Raw genomic sequence first — 18,722 nt, 5'->3', positions numbered from 1 at the left:
AAGCCAGCCCCTCAGGGGCTGGGGAAATAGGCTCCAGCCCTTTAAGGGGTGAGTTGCAGTCACACTGCAAGGGTATACACAGAGAGAGGGAACGATGGGGTGGTTTTTGAAAGCAGTCTAGCACAGAAGCTTCTTTATTTTGATTGATATACTGAGTAGGTGCAATGGAACTACATGGCAATACAGAATGGGGTTAGCCTGACATGTTTATTTCAAACTGAGGCGGTAGTGAGGAAGCACTGAAGGGTTTTTGAGCAGGGAGAAACATCTTCAGAAGTCTGGCTTTAAGAATAAGCTAGTGTGGATGTGGGCGAATAGGAGCAGAGAGTAACAGGAGAAAGAGAATTTTTCCCAGTCATGCAGGTGGAAGTTAATGAAGGTTCAAATCAATGTGTTGGAAATGGGAGGAAATTTAAGGAGAAAGGTAAGAAACATCCTTGGAAGGACAGAACTAGAAAGACTGCTAATAGGATGGGAGACATGACAGGTGAGTAGCATCTTCTTTAAGCTCTTTACCTTTGATACCAAACTCAGGTGTACAACACACACCCTATTATTCCACATACAGAGTTCCTAGACTTTATTGTCAATTATCATATGATAACACAGCATCCAACAATTGGCAGGAGATAGCAATCATACAGCAGAGATGTGGGACTCAGACCCATTGCTTGATCAACAATTCTATGTAATGGAGCTAAGTTTTCTTATCACATCCCAGACTGAAAGTTTTTCAAAGATTGAGGCTTTAGTGCATTTAGGTTTTTTTTTTTTTGTTTTTTTTTTCAGTGATTCCATACTTCCATAGATCTTTAATTGTAAAACACGCATTTAAAATGATATAAGGTTGCAAAAATACATTTTCAATTTTATAAATCAAATAAAGCTGTGATCGATGTGAAGAAATTTGCATAGAAACCACATGAATTTTATTGAAATAAAAATTTAAAGACAAAATCCTAATACCTAATTACCTTATCTTGAAATAATTAAATGCAAAAGATATACATGTTAAATGGCCACAAACATGTAGGCATTACACAATGCACATAATGGAGTCATAAAACATTTTATACTGCTTTATTATAAATAATTGGAAACAATATTTCATTTTTCAAACCCAGATAACAAAACAGTAAATATCATGCTATTTTTTTTATTATTTCATTTTATTTTTCTAATAGGAGTTAGGAAATAATATTTTTATCAAAAGACTGGTAAAAAAAAATCTGTAGAAAACGAACAAAACACTCACTTTCATTCACTTAAATGAAAACAATCAAGGTTTTTAGAGGGAGAGGCTAAACAGTACAATCAAGGAGTCACCAAGAATAGAAACACTGTGTAATGCCTGCAGATATCACATGTAAGGCAAAATGAGGTTGTATATAGATGCAAAATATAAAGACTTGATGGTAAACTTTAAAAAATATTTTCTTAAAAATGTGAATAGCTCTAGTCTCTCACATGGAGGAAGGCAATGAAGGCGTAATAGATCAAGTCACCAGGTCTGAAATTGGTATTGTTGCCTTGAAAAAAACTTTTATTTTTCTAAGAGGATGACACACAATATGTATTTCAATTTTCTTCTGTCATAATAACTCATGTTTTGATAAAAAAAAAAAACGTTCACTATTGTAACCTTGAATATTCAGAATCAGAAAGCATTTCTTGATAAAATATTGTAGTAACTTCAAATTGCCACAAAAATGTACGTTCCTCAAATTCACCTAAAATAGATTATCCCACAGGCAAATTTTCATTAAGAGATTAACAGCATCTAGCAGTCAGAATTTTCTTATTCAGGTGACTATAATTAATTTTGTGTATGTGTGTTTCACTTATGTATAATACAGAGTTTTGCCAATTTTCCTAACTGACATAATTTTTAAAAATCAGAAACTGGTTAAGAAAACAGAGTCTGAGGGAGAAAAATATGAAAAAGTAATGTATTTCATGAAGTAGTATAGATTTCTTGGGAAAATGGGTTTATGTGCATCAATTAAAGACGATGTTGCATATTCCAGATTAAACAGCTATTAGGTTTACCGTGGATATAAACATGCTATGTACAATGATATTTATAATTCTTCTGTTAATTCTCATAGACTTCAAAGTGTATCTTTTATAGAAACTGGAACAGGGTAAATCTGAAAGGCATGTTTCAGTTAATTAGCAAAAATTAAATTAGCATGAAATAATAGGGTGAAGAATTGAAGATCATTTTTAAAATAATGAAGCTACAGTTACGTGTACACATGCAAAAAAAATACTGTAAAATAAACTTTTCCAGTTTATTTGGTTTTACTTCAACTTAATACACTCTAAAAAACTGCTTTCATGTGTAATATCAAAGGAAATATTAAATGCATGTATATTATTTTAAGAGCTTGATGATATATTTCACATTCTTTGAACTTTACTTAGGCTATAAATATATTTATATATCAGTCAGTCAGTTTTTAAAGTAAATGAAAACTGTAGCAGGGAGGGATAATTTTTCACCTTATATGTTCATACGTGATTATGTCCACTTTTTCTCAGAACTGTATCAAAATATCAAAGACTGATAGAGCATGTTTGTACCTCACACTGTTATCCTTTGTGCACTACAATTCATTATGGTTTAACAAAATGGAATTTACTTTTGAAGATGGGTTACCTGAAATCAACTAGGTAGGCATGATTTAGGAGTTAGGTTTCTGAAATCCATTAACATTTAACCAACTCAAAGGGCAATGCTGTTCTTCCTGAACTTTTATTAAAATTGTGCAACAGTATAAACTTATTATTAGTAGGTTTGCATAGAAATAACACCATTTCACTGGCGTGATACATCTCTTTGAAAGGATTATGGCAGGCCTGTTTCTATTCTTCGTGTATATTCTTTTTGTTGTTGTTCATTTTCTTCCTCTTCTTCTGTTTTACATAAAATAAACCATATTTATCATCTGGCTACCATAGTTCCAAAATAAGATCCAGTAGTAGTTTGAAGCGCAGCCAACTGAGCAGTTTCTTCCCTTTTTAAAGCCTGATAGTAAGTGGCGGCCTCTATAGTCAAGCCGCATGAGTATGGTAACCCCAAGCAGAGACTTTTGTGAACTCAAAAGGCTCCAAATCCACAGTCCAGAACCTTGGTGATTTCACGTAACTGCCACTTTTTGCTGGAAGGGAGAAAATATTGTTTTGCTTCAGAAGTTTTCAAGCAGTTTCTCATCTGGTAGCATCTCCAGATTTCTTTTTTGTTTTTACAATTGCTTCTGACACTGTACCTTCAAAATTCCAAAGGTCGAATCATCATAGTTGTGGAATGTAAGGAGTAACTGGGCCCTTTAAAGTAATGCCACTTTATCCCATTCAGTTTTCCGAGGTTTTGCCCCGCTGTATAGAACATTCCGTTTAGATTGGATGGACCACAAGCATCAAACCACCAGCCTGAAGAATTAGTTAATAATGAAAGAAAGAAGAAACAATTACAAATAAATTGAACATTTGGAAATCAATGGCATTAACTGAGAGAAAATTTATTCATACGTGTTATGTTCATTTGCAAATAGGAGACATTCAATCGTTATCTTCTTGGTAGTGGAATTCTTTTAAACAACATCTGATTTAGGCCTTACAAGAACAATTAGGGAGAGGAATGCTCTCATTGAAATCAAGTTTCAGTGTCACTCCATTCAGGACATGTTTCCCCCTGTAAGGAGAGGAAGCTTCTAGGCTTCAAGATATGATTTAAGTCAGGCCTGGATTTCTGTGTAGGACAAGTGAATGCAGAAACCCTTCGGAGGCATTCCACCTTAAGCCTACTATTGGGACTAGAACAATTAATTATTACTGAAGAAATTCAGAAGTGGAGACACCGACATCTAAACAGAGAGAAAGAGATGCTTTTCTATTTACTTCATAATTTTGCCAAGAACTGACCCTCAGCTGCTTCTGAAATTAATTGGATACTGGACAATGATTGTGATGCTCAAATTGAACTTGAATTACTATGCCCTCTCTTTAGGAGCAACATTAAAAGTGTTTATCAATAGTAGTCATTTAGTTCCTATGTAGCAGTGCTTTTCTTCTGTGATTATTCAAGTTCTTTCAAGTCTTAGTGAGAAGAAAAACGAACCACTTGATTAGTAACATGGGGATCCCATGCTTGCACAGCTCTCTATAAGGATAACTCAGTACTTTACTTTTTTTACACGAATTAAGATCTTAGATTTTTAGATAAAACATAGTTTTTTCTCTTCCTCTCCTAAGTAACACTACTGAAATCTTCAGGGAGAAATTTATACCAGAGACGTTCTGGCATATTTTTATTTGGATACAGTTGACCTCCCTTTGATTGCAGAGTTATACCTAAGGGACTAATAGCTAAAGAAAGAGAAAGCTGTACAGCTGATGTTTAACTGTAACACGAGCGTCATCCTGCAGAAACTTTAGAAAAAATTAAATGGAGAAAAGCTAGTTCTCATTTTTCAACTTCGGAAGATGAATACAGCTGGGTTGTGTTTATAAAGTCATACTAGAGACATAACAATCTGTATTAATTACTAATTCATACTGGGGAACAGGAAGGTTATGTCCATGAATTTGGGAAGAGGCTGTATTTGATGCTGTTTTACCAACTGTATGCAAACAACACAGATGTTAATGGAGTCAAAACACAAGGGACAACAAGGTTCTTGTTTGGCGAGGAGGGTGGAATTGTAAAAGTACACCTTTTTCTCTTAAAATTAATTCCCTTGAATTTTTTGTTAAGTACCACTAATAAAAATGTTATTTATATTACAAAAGACATTCTAATATTAGGGAATTTATTTACCCTGAAGACTCTCAAAGGAGAAAATGAAACCCAACTTGATTGCTTCAGTGCTTTCACTTTCTCCTCCTTTACTATATGGCTTTCTTCACATTCTTCCATCACGTTAATGAGCCTTTCACAGTTTTCCACACATCCACCATGGTCTCTGAAGCAAATTCAGTTACTCTATCGTTGAGAACTAATAAAAATCAAAGAATGACCCTTCAACTTACATCAGGGTACTTAGGGCAGAAGTGTGTGCTTTTATTTGGTTTATAGAACATCATGAGAGTTCCAGAAGATTGTGGAAAGGCAGAGAGGTCTGTTGCAACAGTAGCCTGGCAATAAAGGGCACGTGCTGAAGAATACATTGATTGGGAAACTCTGAGCTTAAGAAACAGTAGGGGCACATGAGAGAATCCCATAAATTGACCCTGTGTATCTTTTCTAATTAGTAAAGTGGGGTAATGTTTGTGGTAGGAGAATGGCATTTTGGAGACATTGAAAGCAGACCTGATGGCTGGGTCAGAGTTTTCAAGAAAAATACGTAGTGGGCTGAAGCTGAGAAGGTCTAAAGACCAAATCACAGAGTCTTCTGTTCATTGTCCTACGAGCAATGGAAAGGCATGGTATATACTGGCTGGCCAGTCCCATGTCCCGTACTTCGTGCTGCACCTAACAGTTTGCTGACAAATGACTGGCGTGTGAGTACAGGCTTCTTGAGAGATCGACTGACTTTGACTGTTTCTCCTCATAAAGGCTCTATGGTCTGAAGTAGTCTCGTTTACTAAAATGGTATATTTGATAAACACTCCAATATATAACATCCATACTTATTGCATTCATTTCTTTTCGTTATTTATTCATTCAACATGTAATGTGAAGCACTATTACAGAAGACAGGTGTGGTCCCTGCTCTCATGGAACTTACTTCTAACATGAGAAACAGACAAAAAGTAAGCAAAGAAATAAAATACAAGTCATGAACAAAAAGAAAAAAAAAGAATTAGGGAGCTATGACAGAGTTTTCAGTCATGGAAGAAGTTGATATTTCATGAGACCTGAAGGATGAGAGGGAGGCAACCTTGTGAAGACCGGGAAAGGCTCTTCTAAGCAGAGTCTTCCTCCAACACCAAGAGGAAGAAAGAGAGCTTGGAGGATTTAGGGATTAAGTACCTCAATGTAGCTGTTATAGTGAAAAAGGGGGAGACTTGCAGGAATGAAGGTGGAGAAGTAGGCAGTTGTGGTAGAAAGCTGAATAATGTTTATGGAAAAATGTATAGTTTATTCAGTCTACTTATCCATCATCAGGTGAACAAGTAAAACATTGTCTAGGAATGGAACCAACATTTAACAAGGGTAACTAGATCTGTCAGGTTGAATGTTTAATAAAATATGATTTAGAGCCCTCATTCTATAAGTATGATCTGCCAAAGCCATCCTGAGCATATGTGGCAGCATGATAAAGAAGGGCAATTCATCCATAATCAATTAAACAAATATTAACCAATGGGCCGATATAGGGGTCAGAGTTGAGTAAAAAAAACTCCTGACTTTAAGTATAGTTTGTGTAGGAAACAGATAACAAATTTTTAGAAATGAGAGGAAAGCCATTAAACAGAGGTGGAAAAAAATCTTAGAAGCAGAAAGTCCTGTTTGTGGGTTTGTAAGGTCCACTTGTTTACCAACTGAGCTGGGTCCTGAAGCACGGTATATCTTTGGACAGAAAGAGATTCTAAAGATAGTATATACTCTGGGAGAGCAGGAAAGAGTGTCTGCTAAAATCTTGGGTTGGCTACAGTGCCAGTGGGTAAGGAGCTGGAAACTGTAAAGCTAGGAAAATAAACAGTAGTGACAACATGAAGGTTTTTATTATAATTTTAGAAATTTTCTTGCAGGCAATGGGGAGTCTGAGAGCACCAGATCAGATATTAGAAGACCCAGACTTTGATGCAGATTTCATCAACTAATATCCAAGAGATTTTAGGCAATAATATAAATAATATTTGATAGTCTTGAATAGTTAATATGTGTTGGGAATTCTGGTAAAATATTTATATGCATTTTCTTATTTTATTTCCCAAACAGCCTTATGTGGTGTGGCAAATACCATAACAAAGACACCAATGCTCAGATAGCCAAGGTCACACAGCCACTTAGCTCTTCATTCATAAGGTGTGAATTATAAATGTCTGATCGACACATTTCAGAGCACAGTTGCAGGTATAAGATAATGCATTATTAGGGCCTGTGAAATCCCATTGCAGTGCTTCATGTAAATTATCTAGGAAGTGGGACAGAAGGTGGAACAGAAATGAAAGGGATTAAATCTTGTGGGGCATCAAAATGATTTAATAATGAAGAGCAGGTCATCAGGCCCAACATATTTCCTTATTTGCTACATAGGGTTCATTAGTGAAATAGGAAAATAATTTATACCCTAATGAATCTAGTTGTACAATGTTTGCATTGTAAAGATATGGCATTTAAGTATCTAACACAGGTTTTGTTTTCAATTATTTGTTTTGATTTCATGAGGAAATCAAACAGCTTAAGGTGTTCGATTATCTCTTTATGTTAAGACCAGTGGGCCATGCACACTATCCAGAGAGCAATTGATGATAACAAAGATGATGGATTAAGATGGCAGAAAATGAAATGAAAGGGCAATTGTTTCTACAACTTTCAGTTGTCGTGTCCTTTTTCTAAAATACCCCGAACTTCATGGTAGCAAAAATAGTTACTTCTGTGTAAAGCAAGTATTCTGTCTCCTCCGACATACGTACTATAAACGAGCAAGAAATTTATTGGTATCAAATATTTCAGTTTTCCCACTTTCTACCTCTCTTTGAGAAAATGAAGCATGACCAGGTCTTTTCAACAAATCTTGAAAGCTGTAGTTTTAAAGCATATTTATAGAAAACAGGCAAAAAAGAATAGCAGACTCCTGGTCACTCATATGTACTCCCTGGCATTTGTAGATAATCATGTGTACTCAATACTCAGTACACACGTAAATCTGCATGGAATAAAGGTGTTCTTTGTGAACATTGGAGAGGCGGATGCCTGGGTTTGCAGTTCCTTTCTGATAAGATACCAAACAGCTGAGTTATATATCCTCTGCAATCCTGGGGAAATGTTCACTTTATCCTTTGTTTTATATGTGCCCAGGAATAACAAATAAGCAATATGCTAAACAAGTGAATCTAGGAAAGGCACTTCAAGTTTAAAAGAACTCAGTGATGCAAGCAAAGGCTTCCATGTGCTGTTGGGACAACTGATAAAATGTCTCAGATGTTTAAAGATTGGCAACTGCTGAGATGTACTTTGCCAAGAATTTTTCTTCATAACCTGTAACCTTATGTATGTTTTAATAAGAAATCTGAGATGCATGTTTCTAATTCATTTACACTTAACTCATTAAAATTTAGTTTTGTAATCGCTATCCTGGGCTTCCCAGGCCTTTAAAAATCATTTAAGTCTTTTATCTTTGAAGCAGAAAATTCACATTTTATCACCAATAAATGAAACTTTGCCCAGAAAATAGGAATTTGATTCTAAACTTTGTACTCAGGAAGTTCACATTTATTTAAAAGTCAGGAAACCTAACTCTCAAATTCTTCTGGACCTAAACAAAATGTCTCTCAACACTTCTTTTCGAAGGTAAAAAGTACAGCAAAATAAAAAGATATATCTGTTTTTATAGATTTCTTTCATTCATTTTGAATGCATGCATTCTAATCAGCAATATGCAAAAGAACTCGCACAGAAAATAAGATTTTCCTCTTTTATTGCTAAGGATGAAGCTGAACCAAACCGATCGGTGCCATGGTTATCAATGGAACGGATCATCATGAAAAACCACTTGCTGAGTTCACATATACAAAGTTGGCCCTGTCTATAACCAGCCCCGAGGAGCAGCTGCGTGCGTTTCGTGTGCGGGAGCAGAGGACCTTCCTCAAGGTCTGCATTCCTTCTGTCATCTCCTACTACATCCCCTTCAGGCCGAGGACTTGGCTTTTTTCCCTTTCTCTTCTTTTGTTCCAAAGATGAAAAGTTGTTTACCCTGGTCAGTAATCTTGAATTCATTTAAATTTCTAGGTATTCTCTTACTGTCTCTTCCCTCTCTTGGAATTCATTTCACGTTTAACCATATTTAAGTGAGGAAATCCTCATTAAAGTGTGCTGCACACAGTAAAATAGAGCTAGACTCTTGTGTTTCAATGCGATTCCTTTCAACAGAGACACTAGAAAGAGCGGATGAGATGATGGCTTATCTGGAGGTTGAGTTCAAATCCTACCTCTGATATTAATTCCGTGACTTTTGGCCAATTATTTAACTTTTCTGTATCTTGATTCTTGCCAAAAGCATTATTGTGGTCCCTAGTTCAAAGGGCTTTTAGAAGCGTCATATAAGTTATTAAATATAAATCATTTAGGATGATGCAAAAATACCTATTAGACATTACAAGTGAAATATTTGCTACATTATTATTGGAGTAAAATACAAACAAAATTAAGTGTTTGATTATTTCTCATCCACTGTCAACTATTAACCTTTTGGTAACAGGTTCTATGACCTATCTGTTCTGGTTCAGCTTTTACAAACTTATCTTTTGAGAGACATTTCCTGATATTCTTTGCTATTTTTCTAGTAAGTGATAATTTCCACCAGAAAATAGGAATATAAATCCTAAATTTTGCACTTGAAATGTTCAAATTTATTTGAAAGTCAGGAACCTAATAGTCAATTTTTTTCCAATACTGGAGTTTAGTCTTCTGGGGTTTAGTTATTCTTAAAATTTAGTCCCAATCTTTAATATTCATCCCCTTGTTCCATGTGTGTGCATGCAAATACATACTGGGGGTGCCAAAAAATGTATACACATTTTAAGTAATGTTATCTATGCTCAAGTAATAATTCACTGTAGTCAGAAGTGTCTGGAGGCTGATGGTAACCACTTTGAGCACCTCTTGTAATTGCAGAAGTCAAATGTGACTTGTATTTATCTTTTGTTATTGTTATATATTGAATATTACAATTTTAATACAGTTTCTTAAACTGTGTATACGTTTGTTGGCACCCACTGTGTGTGTGTGTGTCTATATGTATGCATTTTAAATGTAACTTCACACAAAAGTCACATTCATACTCATGTTGACTTATTTTTATGTCTTCTCACCAGGATCATTTGTGATTTTGCAGTATCTGTTCAGATTCGTTGATAACATATTCATTCATTTAACCAATACTTATTGAGCACATACTATGTGCCTTGCACTATGCTAGGCACAGAGGATACAGTAGTAGAGAGCATGAAGTTCCTGCCTTCAAAAAACGTACATTTTTGTGGAATAGGCATACAGATTATGTACTAAATAAGAAATTGCTTTGAAATAAACTCATGCAATGTAGATTTCTGTGGTCAATCTTAAATTTTCCATATGGATCTTTTCTTTCAACATTTTTGCCTTAAAACCTAGGGAATGCCAGTTATCTGACAATGCTTAGCACATCCTTCCTGGCTTATTAAAAACTCTAAGATGATTATATTTTCTCAAAGATCTTGTCGCTTCAACCAGAAGCTACTGATTTCTTTCATTTTCTTTGTCTTTTTCAAGATTATGTAGCAGTCAAGACAAGCATTTATCAACTCTCTGCTGCTAGCATCTGGTAAATTCTAGGGTGTACTAAGAAATTTATGTGTATGGCTTTATCCCCTCTTTTAAGACTGAACCAAGAGATATCCTTTGTTAGCTTTAGCAAAGTCTTGTCTGTCAGCTGACATAGTTTATGCGTGGGAAAAGAGATTGAAGTTTCTACCACAACAGATTCTTTCTGCAGAAGGTTAGGTCACATTTTGACATAGCTTTTATATTGTATACTAAATATGGAAATTGTGTTGAAAGAAAAGTAAGGTAAGGGAAAGAATTTAAAACAATACCATGTTTTGTTTTTGTTGGCAACCTTTAGTAATTGTAGTTTCTAACAGACTTCTAGAAATTCTTATTTTGAAGAATGCTAATTTAGTACCAAAAACCATGTTTTCTTTGAATGCAAGTTTGCTATGCATATGACAATCTGGTTATAAAAGATTTTCATTTTCAAAATTTTGGAGTCAGAGGTTATTTTGCTTTTTTTTTTTATATACAATAAATCCATATAAAAAGGCATGGGTTGAATGAGATTACATTTTCATTTTCTTAACGTTAAATAGTAGATAAAACATTATATTTATAATGAAACAGATTCCTTTCTTTGGGCTCAGGAGGGCACAATAGGAGCTCTCCTGAGAGACTAAGAAAATATTTTTTACAATAATCTCTTAAATGTACCCCCTCCTACAACTGAAATATGCAGATCTGTCATAACATGCTATATACAGGGAGAAATCTAACAGGAGAAAACTTACAAATTTTCCTGACATTAATGGAATCACAGAGCACAGATATTTCTGGCTTATAGATCTGTGCTGACAAATCATCTCTATTTAATGATTAATTAAGGGGTCAGTTCCATAGAAAATATGTGTGGCAACTTTGACCTTGAAATATATGGTCTGATCCTGTAAGAAATGTGTAATGAAACATAAAAAAAAAATATTCAATATTTAAATTGGATGGAAAAATTGCTGGCTTTCTGGTAAGGTGAAAATAAGTACATAGACTTTGGGGGAAAAAAAGCATAAAATATTGTGGTATCTATTTCTATTGACGCAAATGTGCTTTCTCAGCCCACTACACCTCCTTTCCACTCAACAATGTACTGTGAATTACAACCCATACATTGAAAATAATATTACTTGTTTTTCCCGACTGCAACCACAATGAGTGCATGGAATAACAGAATCACAGAATCAGAAGAGAATGTAAGAGACAATTTTATCTAGAGCCACAACTACAGGAACAAGCATAAGCAAACTTAGATAAATAGCTGTATATTCTCTTTGTGAAATGTCTATAACTAGTAATGCACAATCCCTGGGCACTCCATCCAAAGTCGCTTCCCCCTTCCTCCCATAACTCTATCACATGTTATATTTTGTCCCTAAAACTTGTTATGGTTTAAATTGTGTTAGTTAATGTGTATTTTTCTGTGGATGGTCTCCCTCTGCAGAAGTGAGCTCTATGCTGTCTTGCGCATTTCTCTAATAGTAGTTGGCCCTTAGTAGTTACTCATTAAAATCTTAAATTGATAGAAAATTAAGAAGTTAGAATGTTAGAAAAGAAGAAAGATCAAAATGTTCTACCATATGTCTAGCTGAAATAGCTTTTGCTTTCAATTCAGCCCATCTCCTGTTTGTTCAGTCTTTGGCTAATAAGGGCAAACAATGATACCACGTTCTCCAACTAAACTCCCTCCATGGACTTGAAGAAAACTATTGAGGATAGTTAGTGGGCAATAAATCTTATTTTACCCTTAATTCCTTTTAGAAGAAATGATGGAAAAATATATAAATAAACAAAATAGAAAAGCTTTCATTGATGATGACATAGAACTATAAACTATTAGTTTAAAGAGTATGACATCTCACTGCATAAAAGAGACTATTTTAAATAAGCAACAAGTTCAAATACAAATTTAAAAAAAGAAAAAAGGGAAAAATCATTAGATGAAGAAAATGGTTCTAAGGGAGAAAAGGACAGAGGATGTATGGTGGTGAGGAGTAGTTAAGGAGGACATAAGTTCCAGGCAATGCTCAATTGACCTGGACTGTCAGTGACATTCACCCTTATGTTCTCCAGTTCTTAGGGATCTAAATTCTACATATTGGCTTTGTAGAGTGAATAACTTTGCAAGACCTGGATTCTTTCAGAAGGATATTTTATAGGGTAATGATGCTTACTACAAAAACACATTTACTTCAACTATTCTAAACCAAACAATAAATGGAAAATTTCTCTCCTCAACGTATGCGTTTATTGGTAAGAAGTTAGGTCCAAGAATGATTATGGATGAAAGAACATGACACAGTGCATTCATTAGGAGGAGAAATAAAATCATGAATCTGGGCAATGAAGTTTTCTCCTTGACAACTAGGAGATGCTTTCTTCTCTTTCCTTTGCTCTATTTTTTCATTATGACGGGAGTATGGACAGATTGGATGCTTTTTTAAGAAAACATTTAAAAGATTTTACTGTTGGTCTTACATATATTGTATTTATTTGTTAAGAAAAAAATCTGTAAAACTAGACATGGAGAAAATAAAATGTATTTCAGTATTAAAGTGGGCAGGGAAGTGGACAATTAAAGTTCTTTTGTCTTTGTATAAAGTTGCTGACAATTCCATTTACAGGATCAGGAGGGAAATGAAAAGAAAAATTTTCTTTCTGGGAAAAAGTTGAAAATCTAACCTGTGGGTAACCTTTTAAAAAAAAATTCTAAATTTGCAACAACTGTTTTGGGAGAGAGGTTATAAGATTACATATAGAGGACTTTTAATTATTTGATGAGATTGAATGTGATGCTAAATTGCACATTTCAAGCTTAAGGGGAAGGATTTGCTAGAGAAAGACTCATAACAGGTTGGTATTAATAATACTAGGACTGGTCTCATTTTAAAAAGATGTTAATATAAGTGGAGTGGATGGGGGTCAATGGAATGTGATTCGGTGGTGGTAGTAATGGAAGGACTGAGTGGAAAGATTTCTCCAGAAACTTCCCTTCATACTCTTCTACTCTCTGTTAATTGATGAGAAAAATGTCAACCTAATGATTCATTTCATTGGCTTCAAAACTTGAAAGTGATTTCAAGGGTTACAAGATAGTTACTCATTCATGCACCCTGTTTATTGTTGAGTTTCTATGTGCAACAATCTATTGTGCTGGAAGCGAAGGATAAAATGGTGAACATTAACTCACTTTTGTTTACCTAGGTACAAAGTGGAAAGTTGAGTTTCTCTTCCTCCTTGTCTTAATATGCTATCTCACAGAGTTGGTTGGAGTTCAGGGGAGGAAATACAACAAATAAAATAATATGTAATAATAATGGTAGCAATGTCATGTTTGGGGAAGGAAACAGATTTAAAGTTTTTGTTTTTTCCTTACTAGCATGAAAATATGTTATATTTGTAAAATAACAAAGAGAGAGATCAGAAAAGTTGAAGGTGGCGTGATAGCTGTTCCATTAAGACAAGGAAACCACACTAAAATTGTGAGGAGAAACACTGGAAAAAATGTTTCCTTTACAATTTTGTTTGGTTTTGTTTGGTGCCAACTCTTACTTTGCCAGAGCTCGTAACATTCTTGAGCTACATCATTTGCCATTGGGGTTTAGCTTAGTGCTTCTCAAACTTCAGTCATGTATCAACTCTGCAGTTTTTGCCATATCCATTTATAACTTTTATTAATATTTAACTAATATCTTCTTTACATCAATGATTTGTTAAATATCAAATATTATGAATACATTTAAAAACACAAAGTTTATATCATTCCTTTAAAGAGATCATCAGTAGCACTTGCTATAATAAAAGGTAGATATAAAACTCAATATAACTAAAAGAAAATCACTCTATTTAATTCTAGGTAGGTGCCTTTGCCTAACCAAGGCCTTCAGCCTATGAATGAAGGTTTCGCTCTTTCTTTACTAAGAAGGGTCATTTTTGAGTAAATGTATGTTACAGATTAGCTAGCACCACATTAGGAATTTCCCTTTTACAAAAGCAGAATGCTGGAGAAATATTGAAAAGGTGCAAAAAGGATTTACTTTCTCACTCAGTGATACAATATTACATAATGGTATCTTTTATAGCAGCTCAATGTCTCACAGAGATCAATAGCATAGAATGCAAAACCCTGGTATAGCTGGGCTGAACTGTATGACTTTAGATCTAACTACACCTCTTTCTTCTTATTCCATTTCAATAGAACTGTCAATGTACTCTACTACACAGTTCCAAAATATTTTGTATCATTTTTTCCCCTGTATCCTGAATTCTCAAATTTTTGTTCATTCCACCATGGGCATCATTATGAGTATTTAGAAAGGGAGAGCAACTGGGACTTTAAGAAGCTAAAGAGTTTGTTCAGGACCAAGCGTAGCACACCGCCTCATAGATGCTGGGAGAGGAAGCAAACATCTAAATATGCTAGCAATGTCTTGCAGAAGAACACGTGGTAAATGAGTAAACGAAACAAGTGGTCTCCAGGGACTCTCTCTGCAGTTTCTTAACCAGAAGATCATAGTCCTTTGTCATAGATAAGAAACCTCAAGCCCCAAACCAATGAAACACAACTTAGAGAACGGTCCCATGGGACTTACCTCCTGTTAGCATGAGGGCGCATTTGCACATACAGTTGTCATTATCAGCATCTTTAGTGCTGAAATCAGCACCATGTAAGATCAGGCTGCTCTGTTTCCCTGCTGTCCCAGTGTGACCCTTCAAATACAACCTGAAGTTAAAAAAAAAAAAAAAAAAGAAAGATAAGCCATTCAACAGAATAAGAAAACCCAGAGCACTGGTTACGTGTTTGCCTTTTTCATTATTTTCTCCCTTCTTTGAACTCAGCCCTTCCAACAAACTGCTACAAAACCTAAGCTCTCTGAAACCAAGAGGAAGGAAGGAAATGGGGAGGAGAGGGATGGAAAGAGGAAGGAAGGAAGTAAATGGAGGGAGGAAATGAGGGAGGGAGGACAGACTCCAAATTACACAAAGACTCCAACGGCTTGTGTGATTGCTGTTCATTTCACTGTACATTTTCAAACTCATATGGTTCTCGAATAATGCAGGATCGAAAAAAGGAAAATGGGTTTATTTTATTATTACATGCATTAATATCTAAACAAAAAATGCCTTAAAGGGTGTCATTATACATATCACTGTATTAATTTTGAATACTTGCATATGCTAAACATCATTAATAGCATTAAGAATAACAATTCTCATTGACTACAAGGACTTGCTCTGTCCCAAGCACTCTGCTAATTGCTTTGCAACTGTTGCTAATTTAATGTTTACATTAAATCTGTGATACAGGCATCAACATTCCCATTTTGCATAGCAAGGCTCGGAGAGGCTAAGTAAGCTGAAATTTGGCTGTGTTGATCAAATCCAAACTCTTAATCATTATGCATTCCTTGGACAAATGTTTATTGAGCACATACTACATTCCAGAAATTGTTCTAAGCCCTTAAGATATAGCAGCAAACAGACACAAAAACCATGCCCCGAGGGGCTTGCATTCTAGCAGTAACCCTACAATTAAGTTCAAATCCCAATTGTTTAGCCTCAACTATGGCATTCTTCAACTAACTTACCTTACTGTCTAGAAACATTTCTTATATAAAATCTACATTAACCCAAATCAGGGGCTCTCCAAGAGTTGTATATATAGCAAATCATTTGTGAAAAAGGCCTTTTCACTAGGGCTAGGAACTTGTGTTTTCAAGCAACATCTCAGATTACTCTTTGCAGACTGTCCCAGGAGAACAGTTTGAAGAATATTAGTCTAGATTTCAAAAACTATTGTGCAAATCACCGTAGTTACCTAATGTAGTACCCTGTCTCACGTCTGCTCAATTCCTGTTGATACTACACACTGCTTTCATATCCAGGTGGGCAGTTTGAACAAATGCAAACTTGCTCAGGTCCTTCAGTGGCTCCTCGAGACCCACAGTAACTGAGCATGGGCTGCCAGTGGTGCCAATTTAATACCCAAGGTCGTCTCTTATTGAGACTTTACCTCTCTCCCTAAGTCTACCTAACACTGCTCCTCTAACCTTATCAAAATCATCCAGCAATATTCTCTGCAAATCCACGTATGTGACCACTTCTGTGCCTGCGTCATATTTATGAATCCTACCCACCCACAGTATGGTTCATGAGTAATCAATGTCTCTGCATGAGTGAGACACTGTGAGGACCTAGGCCAGCTTTGGAAATTTTTTCCCGTTGTTATTACACAGAAAACATAAAGACCGATTAATATTTGAATATCCGTGTGTGTGTATCTATATATGTATATAGATAGGTATATATACACACATGTATATATACACACACATATATAAAACTGACTTATGTTTGTTCCTAAGTAGTATATGTCCCATTATTATTTTGTGACATTTGATATTATTTTTAGCAAATAATATAAGCACTATTGTACGTTTGTGCCAAAGCATTTAAAAAACGTTCTGCAGGGATTTTTTGAATGAGAGCAAAATATGCAATAATTAAACCCTAGCCAAATTTTCTTGGTTTCAATGATTATTAGAACTTGTAGTTTAGTTAATAATACGCTGACGGAAGCTTCAAATGCTGAATTATTACATACATTCTTATATTTTAGAACTTTGAGCGGCAGGTTAAAATTCACTGAGGATGCAAAATTATGGGATTTTTTTTAAGTGCAGACTCACATTTTAGACTGTAGGGAGCTTAAGTGGAGGTAGGTTTCACCAGAGCACAGTAGAGTGACGGGTCACGAATGTGAGTGCGGCCATGCTACTGGGGTGAATTCACCACCTTCCAGATCTCGTCTGAAGTTTTAATTTCATCCCTTTCTCAGTCTCTCAGAGACAGACACATACTGAAAACTAAGAGAGGCATTGGCCAGGTCTCCGTTTGTAGTCAAAATAAGAGCATGTGGGGGCCCAGTCTCCTGGTCTCCTCAGAGAGAATTTCATACAGAAAGCCAAATTATAGTTAGAAAGTTGCTACCCGGTGAACAAAGAATCAGTCAGAGGAAGATGAATGATTCCAAAGTTAAGTAGCTGTGACTGTTAGCCTGAAATCTCCTGCACCCCTGGGACTCGGTGCGTTTAGTCCTCAGGTACTAAATGAGCAATGTTAATTCCAACTCTGCTCCTTCGCTTCTTTATGGGTTTTGATGACTTTCCTTCTTCAAGGTAAGTCATTTCCCCTGCAGTAGCCTTTGGCTCACTAATAGGGACAGACTTTTCAAGACACAATGATTTTCTACAGTGTCTTTTGCAGGTAATCCACACAAGTGTTCAATTAATATTACGAAGTGACTGCTATGTGCTGGGGATAGTTTATATTGTTATCCTTTCATATAAGGTTTATAGTTTAAGCCTCATAATTTACAATGTTTCCTGTCTGTGACCAAGGCAATAGAAATGCATAATTATAAATTGGGGAAGTAGAGAAAAACAAAAAGCAGAAAACAAAAATTAACCCAAATCTAATCTCCTCTCTGAATGTAACTACTCTTGACATTAAGGTTCATATACATTTAGTCTTTTCCTTGTCTTTCCCCCTTCCAAATAGAAAATATTATTTATTTATGTAATATCAGAACATATTCTTACAAACATTTCAAACAATGTGTGTTAAGTGTTTGCCCACAGCTCCATCTCTCTAGAGGTAACCACTCATGCTAGTTCACTTCACATCAGTTTCTCCTCACGTATAAATACAAATGAAAATGAAATCATACCTGTGTTTTTTTAGAACATGCTTTTCATTTATAATTTTATGACCATTTTCCCATGCCATTATATATTCTTTTCCAGCATCATTTAAAAGCTATCGTATGACTATATCATCAATTGTCATAAGTTGAAGCGTGCTTTTATGTATCTCTAAATAAGTATGCAAGTATACATGTTAGGGTTAGAATAGTCTACAATGTTGTGTGTGTGTGTGTGTGTGTGTGTGTGTGTGTGTGTGTTTTTCCTGACCTTCACCTCTATGGACCTCATCAATGATATACGTTAGGGTCTGTGAATAAAAAGACGTATTTTTCTAGATCAATTTAATCAAGACTTGAAGGTCTGCTAGTCTTGGCCGTTCTTCTCCGTATTATTGTAGAATTCTTACAACTGATCTCATCTCCTTGAGTCTTACTCCTTCTCTTTCTGTCTAAAATCCATGCTCCATGTAGCTCCTGCAAAAACATGCATTTCAACATTCCTCTACTCTGGTTAAAATCCCTCAATGTTCTTCCAACAGATGA

At 35.3% G+C, this 18,722-nt stretch overlaps 1 protein-coding gene across 2 annotated transcripts in view; it reads right to left on the bottom strand.

Annotated features, from left to right (window-relative positions):
* Positions 1–565: 565 nt before the first annotated feature.
* ANGPT1 (angiopoietin 1) overlaps positions 566–18,722 on the bottom strand; it is a 265,713-nt gene continuing 247,556 nt past the window's right edge. For both annotated transcript variants that reach the window (XM_074316347.1, XM_019750655.2), the window contains exons 8-9: positions 15,067–15,197; positions 566–3,435 (exon numbers count right to left, since the gene is read on the bottom strand). In XM_074316347.1, the coding sequence (XP_074172448.1) occupies positions 3,275–3,435; positions 15,067–15,197 (292 nt within the window). In that variant the 3' untranslated portion in view covers positions 566–3,274. The remainder of the gene's footprint in view (positions 3,436–15,066; positions 15,198–18,722) is intronic.

The sequence above is a fragment of the Rhinolophus sinicus genome, linkage group LG12, assembly GCF_036562045.2.
Source record: "Rhinolophus sinicus isolate RSC01 linkage group LG12, ASM3656204v1, whole genome shotgun sequence".
Taxonomy (NCBI): domain Eukaryota; kingdom Metazoa; phylum Chordata; class Mammalia; order Chiroptera; family Rhinolophidae; genus Rhinolophus; species Rhinolophus sinicus.
This window is presented reverse-complemented; position numbering and strand designations above follow the sequence as displayed.